Source organism: Anopheles gambiae, chromosome 3 (assembly GCF_943734735.2).
Source record: "Anopheles gambiae chromosome 3, idAnoGambNW_F1_1, whole genome shotgun sequence".
NCBI classification, from domain to species: Eukaryota; Metazoa; Arthropoda; class Insecta; order Diptera; family Culicidae; genus Anopheles; species Anopheles gambiae.
In genome coordinates this window covers 90,847,006-90,867,119 of record NC_064602.1, presented here as the reverse complement: position 1 = coordinate 90,867,119, position 20,114 = coordinate 90,847,006, and the positions used below count along the sequence as shown (strand labels likewise).

At 43.4% G+C, this 20,114-nt stretch overlaps 1 protein-coding gene across 8 annotated transcripts; it reads left to right on the top strand.

The window, feature by feature from the left end:
* Window positions 1-126: 126 nt before the first annotated feature.
* On the top strand, window positions 127-19,642 carry LOC1280839 (dehydrogenase/reductase SDR family member on chromosome X). Of its 8 annotated transcripts, none has more exons than XM_061656099.1 (6): window positions 127-264; window positions 3,582-3,878; window positions 17,638-17,745; window positions 17,835-18,017; window positions 18,090-18,297; window positions 19,063-19,642. In XM_061656099.1, exons 2-6 carry the CDS (start codon window positions 3,698-3,700, stop codon window positions 19,457-19,459), a joined length of 1,077 nt encoding a protein of 358 aa, XP_061512083.1. In that variant the 5' UTR covers window positions 127-264; window positions 3,582-3,697; the 3' UTR covers window positions 19,460-19,642. The 8 variants fall into 8 exon arrangements, with proteins under 8 accessions (XP_061512083.1, XP_061512086.1, XP_061512084.1 ...); XM_061656102.1 differs by having other exon boundaries at window positions 141-220; XM_061656100.1 differs by having other exon boundaries at window positions 141-339.
* The last annotated feature ends 472 nt before the right edge of the window (window positions 19,643-20,114 follow it).

Below are 20,114 nucleotides of genomic sequence, written 5' to 3'. Positions count from 1 at the left end.
ATCTAACAAACATTCAATTTTTAAATGAAATCTTTCACTGCCCTTAGTTTCGTTCAAACCTATCGTCCGTTTTGACGTTTGTTTCGTTAAATAATTTTGCTTTCATTTTCTCTCCCTTTTTCTTCTACTCGTCAACAGCTGGTTTTGTTTGGGTTGCAGCGATGAGCAGTTGTTGTTTGATCCGGTGCCGGGTAACAGTGAAGAAAAAAAACTTCCAATTGTACAATTGCCACCGTCATATCAGTGTGTGAAGAAGCATAAACGGTACGGTTAAAAGTGTTTACGAAAAACAAAAGAATTTAGATGGTTGAAGCTGCATTTCGGTTAATGCGATTCAAGGTGATAATGGTTCAGTGCAGACAGATTGCAGTGCTAAATCAGAAGTCATGAGGAATTGTATACAGTGCATATAGTGCAGCTGCCACGTGGCTTTGTTATCAGCAAGGGTGCAACAAAAGCGTTTAGAATGCTTAGGAAGGTGCTTCTTTATTCGAACACCACAGACATAGTAGAATACTCATCATCTTTGTGTTTTCCTTATCATGGTTTCAACAACAACAACAACAACAAAAATCCATTTCAATCTTCAGCAAGATTATCGTCCATTCAAAATAATGACGCTCAACAACAAGCGCCCATTTTACGCAAGAATCGAACCGTAGAGAAGAATTCTTGCAACGTCACTGTGCAATCGCATCTTCAAAGTTCTAGCGATTGGGTAAAACCCGAACTGCCTACTGCGCCACGCCACAACCGCAGCGTGTCTGGGTCTGGTCCGTTGAACACACGTTGAACGTGCAGAAGGGAACCGTTTGGAAATGAGCTTTTTATGTCAGTGCGCACATTACAGCGAACCACGGAAGGGAGAGCGTAAAGTTAAACCACCGTGATCACAACAACTGCAACTGCTTAAGAAAAAGCGCTTCGCCTTCCGCTACACCACTATTAGCGTCCTCCTAGAGGGGAGGAACAAGACACGAATAGAACGGAAACTTAATCCATTGGTAATGTATCACCGTCATCCATCTTCATGTGCGCGATTCCACGCCTTAGGAAGTGATTTCGGTACACGTAATTGGCTTTCCGCCGTTTGGACATTCGAGACTGGCTGACTGACTGGCGGTCGTTGCGTTTTAAACAGGGGGAGAAAAAAACAAACAAATCCGTCCCCATAAATCCAATTAATTGTGTCTTGCTTGCCCACCTGCCTTCTGGTGGCATCGGTGGCGTCTGCCCAACTTTGACGTCAAACACCGTTGCCAAAGATGTTTGCGAACAGTTTGCTGTCCATTCTTGCCATAATGATGAGGATGATGACGATGAAAAAGGTGGTACAAAAGGAAATTACACATCGATGCGGGTTATCCTTTTATCACACAGAAGCGTTTGCAACATTGTTATCAGAATGTCTTTCTTGTTATCATGATGTCTTTGTTGCATCATGGTGCAGTGGAAGGCTTAATCTTCCCGCGGGCTCGATTCGATAAAGACTGACTACATTTTAAGAGATAAAAGACAAGAAATATATATACAAATAAAAATAATCTAAAATACAATTCAATTAGCAATTCGAATTTATAATTGTAAGTTACATCTTTTCCGTTGTTGAAAGTTAACATTCGTTACATCAACGACAAATGTATTCCAAACTCTCTGCTTCTCCGTAACTGCTTCCATCGTTGTGTTATCGCACACTTTCAGTCTCTTATCTGCCTTTTTTTTAACAAATTTGAACCAAAAAGCCTTCACCGAGGCGAGAGAGTGCGTGTGAAGATCACGGTCCGTCACCAATCCGGTCTGGTCGAAGTTCGATTACATAAGTACACCCTCAAAACGGGGGACGGATTTTAGTTTGGGTTTTTGTTTATCAGCTCCCCGGTAAACAGGTTTGGCGGAAGGTGCAATGTCCACCCTTCGGAACCTAAACACAACCAAAGACGGTTAAAAGCGTTTGGAAAGGTTTTGCTCTAACGATGTAAAGCTTGCTTGAAGGGTTTTGAGCGATCCGCGCGCGAAGCATTGGCATTGGAAGATGACGCTACAAATAAGTCGATACTTGCGTCGAAAACATCGCAAACACGATCGGGCTAGAAGCTAGAGAAGAAGCACTACAAACAAATGGGAGAGATAGAGAGAGAGAGAGAGAGCAATGAGAGGAAAAAAGAGCACCCATCTCGTCTTGCTAATGACTTTAACCTTCACGCCGCCATGCGTGTTGTACCTGAAAATCTCCAGCCCCACGGCAATAATTGTTCAATTGTACCCGAGTGGTGGCGAGATTTCGTTTTGCAGCCAACGGAGAGCACAAGTAAGAACACACAATGCCTCATCTTGCGACTTTGAGGAGAAGAGTCTTGGGAGTCTTGGCAGGCATGGGTAGGCAAGCAATCGTTCGCTTCTCATTTCGCACGTGAAGTGGTCTGCTGAAGCAATAATAAAGCATTTTCGGGGCCGGTACGGTGAGGCTGTGGCGGCAATGATCTTGCAATGAGCCAGGGTGTGAAACATGATCTGCACAACGGTGTTGATGATGCCTTTGCTAGCTTGAATTGTTATGCAAAAGCTCTCTTTTCGATGGTTTCAGCTGGCACCCTATAGTTCAAGGTTGCTGCAGAAGAGGTTGCCAATTTTTCTTGCCATTGACTGTAAAGCATATTACGAAAGCTAAATTTATCTTAATTTACTGAGGTTTTTAGAAAAATTATAAATTATTCAATTCCTTTTAGCAAAATACTTGCTATCTTTGAACAAATCACAATCACGGTAAACACTCTGCCTCGACCTCCCCTCCAACTTCAAACGCTCTTTCCCTGGTTCTTGCTCACTTCGTTTCCTGTTTGTCCAGCTTGTCAAACAGAAAACTCTTAGCGCACGATCCTCACAACAATACGCAAAAAAAAGTCCAAAGCTTATTTTTCACCTCTTGCTGCAAGCGGACATCCCAGTAGATGGTGAGTTTTTGTGTCGTTTGCTTTTTTTCTCTCTCTCTCGCTCTCACCGCTCCCATTGTCTACCGCACCGCGCTTACGATCGGGTTCGTCGTTTGCGTCACGTTCAAGTCACCGTGGACGGGGAAAATATTCAACGTGCAAACCTCCAAAACCGACCCCATCGGCGAGCCGAAAAATCGAATTTATTCATCCCCACTCCACAAGCGTGCGGTTACGACGACGGTTTCTGGTCGGTGCGCTTGTGCGCAACCCCCGTGTGCAGCGTACGGTCGCGCGATCATATGACGTTGAATCTTCGACCGGGACGGTGCTCATGTTCCCGTGGCTTTCCAGCTGAGGTTGTGCGGGCGTGTGTGTGCTAGGGTAGGCGAACCATTTCTTGCTGCACGTGTTCTTCGTGGCCGTCGGGTAGCGGAAGATTGTGCGTGTATGTGGGTGTGTGTGTGTGCCCCGAATTTGTGATTTGTGACAAGGGTGGGAGCGAAAGTTATCCAGCAGTGAAGAATTCCAAAATTCCTCAGACCCTTGATCGCGGTCATCCAGCTGCATAACGGGAGTCGTGAAATTTTTCGAACCGAAAGCGGGCTGTGTGTTACTCTTATTCTTTTTCTCTCTTACTCGATATTCAAGTGGCCGAGTTTTGGTGCGCAATTTTGATTGTAGTGTGCTTCAGTGGTTCAGTGCGTCCAACCAGTGTTTGTGAATCCCAGTGAGAGCTAAAATCAAATTAAGTTCCAACTCACAAGATGGGTCTGGTACTGTTCATCGGACTGCCCGTCGGGCTACTGTTGGCCATCTTTTTCTTCATGAAATCATCGAAAGAGATGCCGAAGAACTGGGCCCAGTTTGTGTGCGAGGTGCGGATGCAGATCTGCGGCTTCCAGGGTCTTCTGGACGATTTCATCATGCGACCGCGGAATAAAGTCGGTAAGTAGTCGGCAGGTTTTGGGGCAGAGAGATCGAAAGATTCTCGCTTGCTATGCTCGTTTCCATGGGAGGAGGTCTACGCTTTGCGGGAATGGGCGGTAACAGGTTTCCGTTAGATTTGGGGAGCTTATGCGATGTCGTGTGTGTGCTTGTGGTGTGCGTTGTGTGGCAATCGGTTCGATACCTCGAAACTTCCACGAAAAGTAGTAGACGCATGCTGCCAAGGCTGCCCAAACGAACGGTAGACAATTGTGTAACTGGCGAGAGATCGTGTGCTCTGTAAGAGTATTTGGAGATCGAAATTTGAAATTATGTATGTAGGCACCGGACACTGTAGGCATTACTCCCTTGGACGGAGGAATTGGAGACGAAAGAAAAGTGAAAGGATTGTCGTGGTCAGAGGTTGTCCAGTGTCAGCCTGTTTTTTTCTTTCTTTCTTTCTCTACACCATCGCCCAATATGATCATGAATTACGATTATTTTCGATTGACCCTGGTGCTGCTAGGGGTAGTGCTCGGCAGTAAGTACTTCATACGTTGTTATGGCTTGTTTTGATTGTTTTTAATGACTTCACTACTCTTTATTGATCTTTAACAGTGTTGTAATGTTAATGGTTCTGTTGGTGGGGTCTTATTTATTGTTTTATTGCCTAATGAAAGGTCAATATAATATGATTGATGGATGGGTTTTGTTTTTATCAGTTTTTATTGATAAATAAATATTAAATCTCATTTTTTTAGAGGTTATTGTTAAACTGTTGTACGCAAATGTTAATTAAACGAAGGTCAAAGTCATACAGAAACGCACGCTCATCGGTGCGCATCGTTCGAATTAGCATCGCTTGTCATTTCTACCAAGGTTTGATTTAATGTTTTGTATTTATCATTCAATGTAAAAAGCCTTTTCATGTCAAGTTGCGATGGTCGGTTGGTTGTATCAATCTGACATTGAAAATTGGTTTGTTATTTACACAATAAATTAAAATAAATAAATAAAAAAGTATATTCGTCTACATATAGTCACGAATGCTACCAATGAAAGCACCATTGACGAACAAATGTATAAATTTACATCAGCATATTCTAGCATTGTAATAAACAATTGTTATCATCATGTTATCATCAGACATAATTTGGTTTACCTTAAATACGTTAAATAATGTTTTGCAAAACGGCAGCTGCAAGATTCACTCCATCCGGAAGTAGTGGTCTACAATTGGCACTAATGAATGCTGACAAAATTTCTATTCACATGGTATTAACCGCCATCGTCTTGTTCATCTAAAAATTCCTTAATAAAACATTGTTTTTTTGTTGTTGGAACTTTTCAAAGAAAACAATGGACAACATTTAGGTCCATAAATTTTCTGTCAAATTATTGTTATGAAAAAAAAAACAGTTTAAACTGCTCGAATGGGCAAATAAATAAAAGGCTGTCATGCTGGGCAACTGCAAAAACTGCAGCCCATTTTGCAGCTCACTAAACGGTAGGAACCCTAGCGAGGTTTTAGGAGATTGTCTTTCAACAAATTTATATGATTAAACCAAAATATATTTTTTGTGCTTAACAAATAGTACAGTCTTCAACTTGCAAGACTTAACAACATGCTCGCAATGGTTTCTAGACCCGAATGGACCGTGCTCTCATACATACTATCCTGCAGGCCGGCCTTGACCAACAACGGTTGCTGTGCCAAAGAAGAAGATGAAGAAGGGGTCATTATGGATAAAGAGAGCTTTTAGCAAAAGTAATATGTAACCTTAATTATGTGAGAGCCAAATCTCTATTATAAAATTCTAGTAAAGGCTGATCAGCGTTACATTCCAGCGGATGCTTGGATGTTTTTTGCTTAGTTTATATCCATACAATGGCAACCGCTTTGGTTATGGAAATCGCAACGCCGACTTGATTTTGTAAGATTGAAAAAGTTAGGAGAAGAATAATGCAAATTACAGTCAGAATTCAATAGATTAGGCCTAATTTTTAGCTAAAATATAGCAAAAATGTGTCAGGCTTTCGAGAATTTAAAAATACCACACAGACGAATAAGTCAATCCTTGCTTAGTCCATATGAGGCTTAAACCCAGGACGGGCATGTTGTTAAGTCTTCCGAGTTGACAATTATACAGCAGAACTCCCCAACAAAAGAAAAAAATACGAAAGCTACTAGACTGGATAGTTCCTTGACTGAGATAGATGCTGGTACTATGTTTGGACCCAAATTAAAAATGAAGCAGTATCAGGGCCTGCAATTCGGGTAGGGTCTCTTTCAGGACCGATGTGGAATCTTAATCAGTTCTAGGACCGGTATAGGTATGGGATATTGTCCATTACCGGTAGGTACATGTTTCAGGATCTGTATGAGGACGGGATCAGTTCCAGCACCGGTATTGGTTCAGTGTAAGTTCTGGTATGGGTTCGGGAGCAATTCCAGGGCCGGTACGGTTTTGGGAGCAATTCCAGCACCGGTATAGAGTCAAGATCAATTGCAGGACCGGTGTGGGATTGGGATCAATTCCACGACTGGTATGATGTCAGTTAAAGTACTGGTAATGGGTTATAATCAGTTCTAGGACCAGTGTGGGTTTATGGCTAATTCTAAGACCTGTATGGGATTGGATCGACATGGGTTCAGGATTAGTTCCAGGATCGCTATGGGTTCTGAACCAGTTTCTTTTAATGTGTCCCTTGGAGTTAAAAAATCCGTTGCTCGCATCCTAAAGATATCAAAGTACTTACAATATCTTGCATAACCCCGTAATCGGGCCAAATTAACTAGTAAAACCAAAAACGAAGAGAAATGTGAGAAGATCTAATTGATATGCTTAATCCATTGTTTGACAAAACTGCGGCTTTTACTTTGCAACAACTTTGCAGTAGTTAGAGTTATTGGGCGGTCTTTATCGTACAAAATGTTCGTAATGGTATGGTGTTTGCTAGTCTGATACCTAATTAAATTTTTATGCATTTAATTAGGGAAGTTAGTGTTTATTTACATCTAATGGACCATTACAGTAATTAGCACAATGTATCGGGGGGATTTAAAAGGCATTTACTTTGAGTTTGTAAAAATACCACAACTCAATTACTGTTCATTTACCAACGCCGATAGCGACATTAAACTATAGTGTGAAACCCTTTATAGATTTAATTTCTGGAAGCAATTTCAAACCAAAACGCCACTGCTTTTTGTGGTTTTGTTCCAGGCAGTGGTTAGGTAGGTGGCGAACAATCTATCAATACCAATCAACCCTTTTACACCGCACAGATTGTGGCTATCAAAACAGGGGGAAAAGGTAACAGATCCCGCGCTCATCCCAGTGTGCAGATAATTCGATGAACAATGGTGATTCTCTTCCCGGGCCGAAGAGTTCACAATCAACATAAATTACCCCAGTGGACAACCGCACGGGCGTGGTACAACAACAATCAGCAAGAGCATAACGATCGGGCTCTCTTCCGCTCTTTCCCACCCGGCTATTGCGTTCTGGAGCACGTCCACGCGTCGTCACCGAGTGCATTGTTGCTGCTAACTACCGGTTGCGATTGCATTTTCTGATTGTGGGCTTGCTAATGTCAGCTAAAGGGGACACGCATTTCAGTTACATGCGCGTTACGGCGTGCGGCGTGATGATACAGATGCATTAGTTGGCCGTGGGCGCGTGTTTGCATCACGAACCGTTGACATACGTACCACGTACCAGTAAAGCCCAGCGTCCATCGGGCAGCTAGTGTTAATAGCTTTTTAATTAGCTCCACTGTTCGACGCGCAAGCTGGGTTTCCCGGCATCCCAATCTACGCTCAAACGCGTTGAAAGCCATGTCCCTGCCGTATAACGCATCATCCTCCACAAGTGTGGCCCCGTCGGGAAAGCTTTTAGTGTGGGCATTTTGTGTGCCACCATTTAGTGCCGGTAATGGTTAAAGCTGTGCCCCGTTAGTGCCAGTATAAAGTGATCCGGGGTTTGCACCTAATCGAATGCCTCAATCAGAGCTGCATCCGGTGTGTACGGGCGGCCAAATCGCTGCATTCTCCCCCGCGTGAGTTGGGTTGAGCTGATGCATTACGAATGCTGCAGGAAGGATGCACATTTGCAAAAGTCAGCCAGTGTGGACGTAATCAACGAAGATGCAGACGCTGCAAACCCTTTGCCAAACGGTCACATTGTTCAGGTTTCAGGGGGATGCGATCGGAAAGGTAGTGTTACACGATGGGATGGGTTCGCTGCTGAGTGCATTCTTGTTTGCCGTCGGTCAATAAGTATGGACCCCGTGTGTGTATGTGTGTGTGTGTGTATTTGCCGTTCGAAGATGCACAAACAATCCATCCATTACCGATGGCCGAACCGAAACCCTTGACACCCTGCTGGCCGGCGGGGATGCATACATGGCCAGATTGCACGTATGTGTTTGTATATGAGAGCGATGCGTTATACAAACGAGTGGTAAATAGCCATCGGGCTCAAACAGTGTCCGGATTCCTCTGCGAACGTCAATCGGTACCGTGTACCAATCGCTCTAATCTAATACGTTCAAATGCATTACCGTGCTGTTCGTGATTTGTGTTCGGTACACACTTTAGCGAGATTGTATTCTGCTACGATGGTTGTCCAAAGACTCTTTCTCAGAAAAAGGAAGAGGATTTCTCGGATAAGAGGACTTACAAAGTAATGAAATATACTAGCTGCTTTATTGTTTTGCAATAATCAAACATTAAACAATTACAGGTGCCACATAAAAGGCATTTTCAAACCGTTCAGACAATCATGGAAATTTAGAGATAGAGAAATTTCCTTTACAGTAAACATTGGAGATAGAGGACTTACCTTGGATTTGCGCAAGGAATCATTTTGAGAAGGCAGAGCGATTAAAAAAGTAGTCTTAAAACAGGCTTAAAGAGTTGAAGGTTCATAGCCCGGATATCAAATCTACGCAAGGGGAAGTACTGAGAAAAGCGAATCTTTAGCCGATACAGAGAACGAGTGAGTTTTATCGCAAAAGAGTAGTAAAGGATGTACAATAACTTTTCACACATCCTAAAAGAGTATGTTTAAAATTCAAAACTCTACGGCCACTCTTCTCTATTTTTATTTAAATAACTGAAGTTCTCTGCTCTAATAGCAACACGACACTACTAGTGTTTGGTGCATTCAGTATGTGTCTTACCTATCTTTCGAAGGGTCGTTACGTTTCGTTATTCAACTAGGCGGTATACACCACCATATACAAGCTTACAGAACTATTTACTGACTACTGTACTACTACTGTGCAACTCAGTCTTTCCAACGGGATATGTCACTGTTTACGGTCCTGCGAGACATATTTTTACTCAAGGTTTTAGCTCAAAGTTATTTTGAATTATAACCACTACCACGTCCGATCTTTCCATGAATCTAAGCTTTTACCAGGTTGCCACTCATAGTGCAATGACTAATGATGCACCAGAATAATAATATTCTCAAATTTGACTCAAATTTATCTAGAGTGACCTTGGAGTTTTGACCAAAGACAAACTAACCGTAATGCTTCACTACGACAACGTTATCACCAGCGCTAAAAAAACCTTATGCTTATTCTTGAAATCAACAATGGAATTAAACGACCTGCATTGTTTGAAATCTTTATGTAATGTTCGTTGGTCTAACTCCACTGTTAGAATACGGTCCAATTGTAACTTGCCCGCACATGGCCGTAAAAAACAGCAATGAGATGGTCCAGGAAAAACACACGATTCGCTTTCAGGAAATTGGTTGGACAGTTATCCTTATCGTCACGTTATCCTCCTTCAAAGAACACTGCTACTAGGAATAATTTCAGTGAAAAACAATAGTTTCAATAACAAAAAAATCGCTACGTTTAGCCACCACAGAACGGATGATTATAAACCAACGTTAGTAAAATATATCTAATCAGCCTTCGAAACCTCATTTAACCTTAACACCTTCCATACACTCCATTTTCAGCTGCATCTATTTATCATTGAATAGAAAACAATCAGAGCACATAGATTCAATCGCCCCATATTGCATATCTGCACCATAATCAAGTATATCCGCAAGCAATTGCAAACGTTTATCAGTAGCTGGCCGGTGTGTTGGTCAAACAATTTAGCTCCCCCACTCGCTCGCTGCCATACCCAGGGGTTGGTTAATTCCAGGGATGGGTTGACCCCAACTACTCCCCTCCCGTAACACCATTCATCCTCCGCACCACCGCCAATCCGATCGGGGTGAAATCTTCAGATACGGGTGCGAATCTCACCCCTTTATTGAGCCCATTATTGGGTGCCGATAGGCTGGATAAACAGTGAAGGGAAACAATTTCCCGGCTCAACGATATGGTTGAGCCGACAGAAGGGTCTTGCATAAGTAGCGTCGATCCCTTCCTCCCCTGTACACCCTCTTTTCACCACCAGCATTGCAAAACCTGCTCCAGGACAGCTCCTGGCACAGTCGGTGCGCATTCTGAATTATGACCGGCGCAACCAACAAACCCGTCAATGGTGGCAAAAGAGCGTGATTTATCATTTTCCCGGCCATACGGGTGGCTCCTGCTTTTGGGTGGGATGGGAGCGTTGGATCAAGGTTGGAGAGCGGACACCCTTATCGGCGACGCAATCGACACGGTTATGCTAAATTGGGTTTTGCAAATGAGGTTAAGTCCATCGAAACGATGCGTTACGGCGCAATTGGGTGGAAAAACGTCGGTGGAAGCAGACACACATACATACTGTGAGACCATACACACACACCCTCACACACATACGTCAAAGAATCAGCCGAAAAAGCAGCCGGAGAAGGGTTGTCGATATGTTGCCAGTGCGCCTCGTTCTAGCCGAGTGTGCATATCGTCGAAATGCAATTTGCGGAATGTTTTAGCATCGGTGGTTTTTGGCGGAAAACGCTCACCGATACCTGTACCTTGCTGGTAGGTACCTGTGTAGGTGAGGCTGTGTGCAGTCAAGCGGTCAAAAAACCCATCTCGCCACTTCAATTGGCAGCAGCAAAAAGCGCAACGAGCATACGGGATTTCCACCGCCCCCACCCCCAGAAGACCAATACGTTGTGTTTTCAACTTTTAGCTTGGGCCGAAATTTCTCCCATCCAAGGCGATGAAGCATTTGCATTCAGACGTTTTAACTTTTTTTTTCCTGCCCTTCCCCACCGGTTCTGCGTGGTATTCTAAATCCCTGGCCCGTGTGGGAGATAGCGTATCGGTTAAATTGAAAAACTGCAAACGATTTATATGCAGTGGAGGAAAACTGTTCGCTCTGAACGGTTTGCAGGGCAGGATTTTGGTTGATTTTTAAGGAACATTGTGGGCTTCTAACAACCCTCGTTGTTCGTCTCGGTTATACCAAAACAATCGCATTGAAATCAAAGTGGCGCGATGGTTTCAGATAGTGAAAGGATTTTGCTTGCTTATATAGTACATGCAATGGATGTATCTTGCTTAGTTTACCCTTTCTATACGGTGTCATACGCAAATATAAGACTAAACATAGAAATAATAACGTCTAACAACTAAAAGCTGTGAATTTTAGATTACGTTTTTGAGGTTCGTAGAATTTTGTGATCGAAGCTGTTGTTAAAGATGGGAGAAAAAAATAAACTCTTCTCGAAAAAAATTAGAGGAGGGTGGGGAAAAACTGACACCCTATGCATTATTTGACATGAAGGATAAATTCCAATACACAAGTTGTTTTGTGGTTAGAAGTGTTTTAGGAATAGCATGTAAGTCTGTAATTAAACAAGAAACAAGAAAAATACCAATTAAGATTTAATAGCAAAATGATGGATTTTTACACTTGGAAAATAGACTGTAAATAATATCGCAGGGATGTGTGGAAGATTTAAATTGCATAGTTTGGTATAAAAAAGATATGGCATTTCTATGTAATCGATCTGACGAAAGAAAATAAATTTAATGCATCCTTTTATTAATAAAGCAAAAAATGTATAAAAATTATTCACGTGGGGCAAAACTTGATAAAAAGCGTTTGATAAGGCTACGGTGGTGTATTTGCCCATCTTTTGAAAAAATTGGAAGGTTTTGTCGATAGTTTTCATTCATATATAAAGAGTAAAATCATAGAATGCTGTAAGAAATATTTGTGTAACTAAGATAACTCAACATAATATTCAATAACCTGCTTAACAAGCCCATTTAGCCCTGCTTTTACTCGCAATGTATTTTTCCTTAGCATGTTGGTAGCCTTATTTTTGGTTTTATTAATGGTTAATTGGAGTTATATTTACATCTAGAACAAACAAATAATGAGTTGTAGGCGAACGTGAATCAAAATTGTTAGGTGAAGCATAATGGTCACCTGATTTATTGGCAAATTAACACGTTTAAAATTACTTCTAATGAATGGAAAACATCAAATACATGTGTGTACAGTGTTTCATAACCTAAGATTTCTAAAGTTTCTAAAGCGAATTCAATATAATAGTTTAAGGTAGGTTAAAAAAAAACGGTAAATTCAAAATATTTCGAATCAAGTCCATATCCAAATACACACTAAATAATGTCAACTACTAAACAATTTGCATAGCTTCTATGCAAATGACTTTCTACTGACTTCTACTACTTTCTACTTTCTAATGACTCTATCAAAGATTTGTGCATCGGGTAATTGTATACTTTTTAATCGAACCGTTCTGTAACAGCGCAATACAGAAAAGAAAACTCGCCTTATCCATTAGCGTGCGGAGAGCTAGAGCAAAGCTAAAAAAAAGCACACAAAGGGATGAACGTAGCGAAGATTTAATTATTCGATAGCAGTGGATGGGGCGAGCCTCGCCTGGAGGACGAGGCATTCATTCCAATGCACGATTTGTTTAGTGCTTCAGGCTATATCCTCACAACAGAGTATTTGTAATTCCACCTTTTTCCGATCCATCGGAACTGGTACAACGACTAGAATGCATTTTGCAGGCTGCTGCATTTGCATGCACTAAAAGTACCTTCTCTTTCTCGGGGCTGTTTGTGTTTGCAGGAACGTCGGTGGCATCGGCAATGAAGTCCGTTCGTCCCAGTCATTAAGGTTTATTGTGATGCCAAAAAGCTGCTCGATGCTGGAATGCTTTGGTACACATTTTAACTCACTCATTTGCGAAAGCGGAAATACCTTTCAACTTTTGTAAAACCCGCAAACAACAACCAACGCTCATTTATCGTGTCGTCGGGCGCTTCGAATGCTGTTGCTCGATGCATTTGCTTGGGCTGGTTTCCCCGCTGGCGGTGTGTGGTGCTATCGAAGTGATTGGAATTCTTTTTCGATTACCGTGAACAAATTGCCCCCCACAACCCGCCTCCAAACCCGCGGTGGCACCTACGCCCCTACGAGCATAATTGATTGAATCAATTTTTCATCTCCATTCACTGGTGGGGCGCGCCTGGTCGGGACTCTTTTAGCGCTGCACGTGTTGCCATGACAAACGCAACAACAAAAAAAGCATGACGTTAGCACACACACACACACACACACACACACACACACACAAAAGAAATGCGCCACGAGAGTCCCGAAATAATGACCAAACCTCAGTGTAAATCAGTTCCGTTGCTCCCTACGGGACATTCGAAACACGATCCATTTTCCGATTGGCGCGTATCCGATCGGTGTGTGAGACATGAATTTCAATGATTAAACAATCATTTGGGACCGGCAAGCCCCGACAGTGCCTTTGTGAGCTTTTGTAGAAGAGGGTATGTGTGTGTGTGTGTGTCACCAACGTTAAATGCAAAATTAATTGCACAATTTTCTCCCGGTGGTGTTCGTCGTATCGTTCGTTCCGTTTTTTTTTTGTGTTGCTTTGGTTTCGTTTCATTTCGTTCAAATTTGACACCGGAACACGGAACTGACTTTTGCCTCTTCGGCTGTCGCCCGGTTGGCGATGTTGGCGCATGTTTCAACATGCCTGCAAGAGTGAGAGAGCGAGAGAAAGAGCACCCGTGAATGCTCTGGTTCATTAAGAGACGAGGTCACAAAGCTCACACATACACACAATCACCTGGCACACAGGCAGGCAGACAGGAAGATTGAGCCAATTCCCCCAACGCGCACGACACACAGCTCGAGGGCACATACCGGAAGCGAAGCGAACAGGAACCACGACCATTACCGACCGCTTGTGTGGAGGGAGGTTGTGGTGGAATGCAGGAAGGGTGCAGCTTTCCCCGGGTTTTTCCACTTTCTACCGGAAACCGATGAAATGATCCTCCTACGGAACCACACAATACCACACAATCCCATGGCAATTGGCATGGGGCAACGGTTGCACCGATTTGCCCGGGAACGCTCCCCTCACACTCGGTCAGATGGGATGGGATGGGATGAAGGGTGGGGACCATCTCCGCCGTGCCTGATAGCAGGAATATTATATGTATCGCTGGCAGGCAGGCAGCACTTCTAAAGCAAATTAAAGCCAGTGGCCAGCCGGTGACTTTCTCTGCTGGCTCGCTTGCTCCTCGCTGGTCGCAACATGGACATGGACACAATTTGCCTCTTTTAAATACTCGCAGTGAGTATATGGATATGTGTGTGTGTGTGTGTGAGAGAGCATTTTTTACAAGCATTGGGGACATGCGAGCTTCTCGCATTTACGGTACCGGCTTATCTGCCTCTTTTTTATTCTTCTTTCATTGCTGCTACTGCTGCTAGACCACTTTGCGCTCGGATGCAATTTCCGGATGCTGCATCAAAGACCGAGGGTATTACTTTTTGCATCCCAGGGCCTCCCGGTAGGCTCGGTAATGTGCTGCAATCGTGCCGCGTGCCCGACCAGGGATTTGGTGGTGGCTTCGGCAACGGCTAATCTTAATCGAGAAGTAATTAGGGAATTCTTTGGACATCATTTAAATCGAATGCAAGCTTATGGTTTGCTGGGGGTTTTCTGTTTGCCTTGTACAGTTTCAATGCGGTCGCTGTAGTTTGTGGTTGTCTGCAAAATGGGGCCTTTGTACGAAGGGGGCTTAGCTTTTCAGCAGGAAAATGCATTTCAGTCGCGTGAATGTTTTAGAAGGATTTTCTATTCCTGTACGCTGATGGATTATGGGGAGATCATTAAGTGTGGAATTGTTGCAGATCTGAGCGCCGTTAGATAAAGCGTGTAGCTAAATTGGTACATTCTAGGCGATGATTGAATTGCATTGTGGGAGAAAATACCAGTGTGATGAGAAATGATGGAATGACGCTTTTGCCTGCTATTGAATAGATTATTGTATTGATTCAGGAAGAGTTCAGCGTAGCTGGGAATGTTTGAAGTCTACTTGTGTACATTATTGTATTGATTTAAATTAAAAAAAGCTCTTACATGGCATCGTTCATCAATCTTTCGTACGTTGTTTAATGTGCTTATGTTCATCATTCGGTAACGTTACAAGATAAAAGCTAGAAAAGTAGATGTTGCGGATTTAAAAGTAAATTTAGTTGCAAATAGTCTAATCTCCCGAGTCATCGCTTTTGCTGCATCGCATATCTATGCGCAATCAGGTCTAGAGAGGATCTACGGGTTGTTCAGCATCGCTCCATGTCGGCTGAATTCAACACTGTTTCAGATTGCTTTAAGTTGATTGTTTCAACTCAGTGCTTCAAAGAACGTCTTCAAATGCCGAGATTCTACCGTAGCCGGAGTGAACTATTATAAAAGGCTTGATTTTGCTATGTAATAGTTTTACCCATCTTTATTAGACACACAAGTATCACAAGATTATGAGCAATCTATTTTCTGCCCTGATTTCACAAATGCGATTTAGTGAGACACAAATTTGGCTGATATGCCTCATCTAAAACTAAAACCTTGTGTTCGAACTATGTTTTTCTAATGTTAAATTATATATTCCATGTTTTAATCTGCCAAAAGAGTCTAATTGATCAAGCACAATGAATAAAGAACAGAAGAGCTTAAGTAGCATCATAAAAAGCATAAGCATTTAAGAGTAGAATGTAAAATTAGTTAAATACATAACTTTGACGTTTTAATTGTCAACCAAACCGTATCTTCCCTTCGCACATTATTTTTTAGTGCACTGAAAAAAGGTGTTAATACACTTGCATTAAAAAAATCTTCAAATATTCCTTCCTCCCATCCACGCGAAAGTTCATAAACAACGCATTAAATTCATACGGTATAGCAATACATTTTCATCGTACGCCGTATAATCCACAAACTTTTGCTAGTCCATTTCTCCCCCAAAAACCTCATTGAAATGCATCGATGTAGACAGACAAAAAGAAGATTATTAAAACTATACAACCCAGTGCCGCCATGGAACGCATCGAACGCGCATCATCGACACCAAATTGAGACTTATTTCCTACCGCCCCATCGGGAAAGCGAAACACACAAGCATTGTGCGAAATTGGCACTGTTGTCCATTGCCATTTTTTGTTGTTGTGGGGAAAGTGGAAAAAGAAAATGCATTCATTTGTGGGAAAACATTTAAAAAAAAGTCCAAAACCTTAAAGCCAGTCAACAAAACGTCCATAAAAAACACAAAATGGAAATGAATGTTGCATTTTAGGCTTCGAGAGGCTGCTCAATAGAAAGGCACAGAATAGTTTTCACCTGTACCAAAAAACAATGAAAGACAAAATAAGTGAAACCATCATGCTGCGGTATTTAATACCATCCGATCTGTTTCCGCCAGAAATCATCCCAATGGTGACTATTGCAATATTCCTGCGCTGCTGCTGCGGCTGTTAATCCCTTACTCATCATTGCATTTGCAAAAGCGTGGCCGGTACCTCGAGGTCGGTATCTTTAATTTTTCACAAAAATTAAGCCCTCGCCGTACGGCTGACGCGCGCGCAACACCCGTCTCTGCACCTATCCCTCAATTATTTGGTTCAATTACCATTGCTCAAGTAAAACGACCTACAAAAAAGCACACAGACACACACATACCCACTTTCGATGCAATACTGTCACCCGGTTTTGGCGCCCTTCATTTGCACGTGTGGCACACTGTGACCACCGTTTCGCCTCTCCTCTTCGTAGTGTGGAATTAAAATTTTAATTTTCCACGCTTCACAATATTGATCAGAGCTTTCCTTCTTTTTTCCAAAGCGCTGCGTGTGGGTGTACGAGGCGCTCACACGATAAAGCATCGGGTGATAACAAACAACCCGAAAAAAGGGAGGAAAAAATCGAACAAAAAAAAGAAAAATCCATCACTCCATTTGCGCCAACGCCGGGGAGTTCGAATTTTTGTTAGGGCGAATGAGAGGGAATTTATTTGGATTCAATTATAAAACCGGTATAACCAGAAGGGAGGTTGTCGCATCAGGCATTTCTAGCACCATCTGGTGGGCCCGGGGCTTGTTTTGTGGTTGCGTGTCAATGCTGCCGGTGTCGGAGGATTCCAACAGGCCGCGCGAGCGCACCGAGGGCACAAGCTGGCGACGAACCATTGCTATTTTTAATCAGTGCCAGCAGCTGTTGCTGCCATACCTGCTACACCCTTTTTGATTTCACCTGGATGGGGTGCATAAAAAATACAAAAAAGGAGACAAAGAAACTGCGCAACCCAGGGCAACCTGGCGGGGAAGCATAAAGACATTCAGAATGATATTAAACGCGCCTCAGTCGTGTTGTTCGTTCTTCGTGAAGCCTGAAAGATAGTGTGGAATGTGTGATGAAACATTTGAAGCTTTGCGTTGCCGGCCAATATCAAACACTTCCAAGACAGTCTGGTAGTCAAATTTATCATTTGATTCATTTTTTCCCCTCTCTCTCTCTCCTATTCGCAGAACTGTACAAGCAGCCGGGAAAGATTGCGCTCATCACCGGTGGCAATCGTGGCATCGGGCTGCGCATCGTGAAGAAGCTGGTCGAGTGTGAAATCGAAGTCATCCTTGGTATGTGTAGCGAAAACGGCACCACAACAAGCTTTCTTCAAATGATTCCTTTTGCTTTATTCTTTTCTTTTTGGCATGCTGCTGTGCAGGTGTACGCAATCCAGTCGATTCCCGGAAAGCGGTAGAGGCATACCTGGAGCATGCCAAAATCCCGGTCAGCAGCTGCAAGCTGCACTACGAGCAGCTCGACATCGGCAACATGAAGTCGGTGCGCGAGTTTGCCACCAAGATTAGGGCCAAGTTTGATAAAATTCATCTGCTCATCAACAACGGTAAGTGTGGTCTTGGCTAAACCCAACAGTGAACCGCACTTTTAAAGCCCTGCTTTTATTTACCCCCGTCAGCCGGTGTTATGAGCGTGCCGTTTAAGCTGACCGACGAAGGCTTCGAATCGCACATGGCCATCAACTATTACGGCCACTTTCTGCTGACGCATCTGCTGCTGCCCCAGCTGAGGGCCGCCGGTACGGCTGAGTGTAAGGCGCGCGTCGTCAATGTGTCGTCCTGTGTGCACAAGATTGGCGAAATTGATTACAACGACATTAACAAGGTGTAAGTCCAACATTTATGTGTTATTCTTTAGGTTTTCGACTCTTAGGTTTATTCTTAGTCCCAATCCGATTCCAGGAAAATCGAAATCATTAGTTCCGTCTGGAATCTGGAGTCGGCTGGAGTTGAAATCGCCTGAAGTCGAGGTCGTCCAGAGTCGGATTCATCCGAGGTCGCAGTTATCCGATATAGGAGTCGTCCGGAGTCGATCAGTGTCTGGCTGGTATTTAATTTTGCTAAGATTTTTCGTCTTTTGTTTTGCGCATGCACTACGTAAACATGCCAATTCCCGTCGATTTCGGATTTCAACTCCAGTTGACTCCTATTTTGGCCGACCCCACCACCGGACGGTTCCGATTTTGGATGACTCCGACTTTGATTTTGACTTCGAATGACTCCGACTCCGGACGACTCTCTGACTCAGGGCAACTTTGACTTCGACTTCGACTCCGGACGAATCCGACTCCGGACGAATCTGACTCTGGATGACTTCCACTTCGATTTTGACTCCGGCTCCGGACGACTTGGATTTCGTACGACTTCGACTCCGATTCCAATTCCAGACGTTTCCGGACGATTTCGAGCGGCTCCGGATAATGCTGTTCGGAGCTACCTTCCGAAGTCTGTTCTGAAATTTTCGGATTCGAATCAGTGTCAACTCTGAATTTTTATCAACTCTACCCATCGCTATTCCACACAGTATTTAATTTAATTTTTAAAAGCTCACGATTATAATATAACTATTTAATTACTCTTCCTTGCGTGCAGTAAAAACTACTACCCAGCGGACGCGTACAACCAGAGCAAGCTCGCCCAGGTCCTGTTCGCCAAGTACACGAACCTGATGTTCGAGGAGGAGGGCATGCCGGTACTGTCCTACTCGCTGCACCCGGGCGTCGTCAACACGGACCTGTTCGAGCACTCCAGCACCAACTACATCCCATGGGTGCGGGCGCTGCTGTTCAAAAACCCGGAGGAAGGCTCCCGTACCGTGGTGTACGCGGCGATCGCACCGAAGCTGGAGACGCGCGGTGGCTGCTACCTGAGCAACTGTCGGGAGGCGGGCAGCCACCGGTACTGGAACAACTCCGTCCAGTGCGAGAAGCTGTTCAACTTCACTTGTGATACGCTCGGCATCGATGATTTCTTCTACAAGGGGAAATAACATCCCCGCAGGCTTGTTAACGGGTACATTCCCTTATTTTTGCGATTCCTTCCATTGGTAACATCATGTATTACCTTACATCACGAAGAAGCTGACGGGGAAGATTATGCTTGTTGTTTTTTCTACATCTTTCTTTTCGAAAAACAATAATGAAAACTCAAGAAACGTTTCTGTAAGAAGTAAGTAATGTTTACAAGTCTTTCTGTTTTGTTATTATTATGATGGCATAAGTAATATCCGATTTTAAGGCCACGAAGACAACATGTCTTCTATGGGTAGATAAAGCAATTACAGCTAATTAGAATTTTAAACGCAAGAAGGAACTAATTTTATGGTAAAGCTTCCCAGGGACTCCTTCTTCACCTACTTCGCCAACCCACAGAAAAAAAACAGGGAAACAAAGCAACAAGGCATGCGAGCAAAAAGGGCAGCGCCAACCAATATTTGGCTTTCGCATTAAAGGGGTTTGATTTTCTTTCCGAGCCCGAGCAATTTCCTGGAAGCGAGTCCCTCGTCCTGGTCGTGGTCGTTTAAAGCTCATCGCTACCTCACCGCCGCAGGCACACCTGTTTAACGTGTTTGCATAGGACGTGTTCGGATTAGGGTTGGAGGGAGGGGTTTTTTGTTGTTCTGGAATTGCCCATCGCACAAAACC

Excerpts from the sequence above, each read along its gene's own strand:
- LOC1280839 (XM_061656099.1), top strand. The coding sequence starts at position 3,698 with ATGGGTCTGGTACTGTTCATCGGACTGCCCGTCGGGCTACTGTTGGCC. Across the intron at positions 17,746-17,834 it reads TGAAATCGAAGTCATCCTTG|GTGTACGCAATCCAGTCGAT; the intron begins GTATGTGTAGCG and ends GCTGCTGTGCAG. Across the intron at positions 18,298-19,062 it reads TACAACGACATTAACAAGGT|TAAAAACTACTACCCAGCGG; the intron begins GTAAGTCCAACA and ends CCTTGCGTGCAG.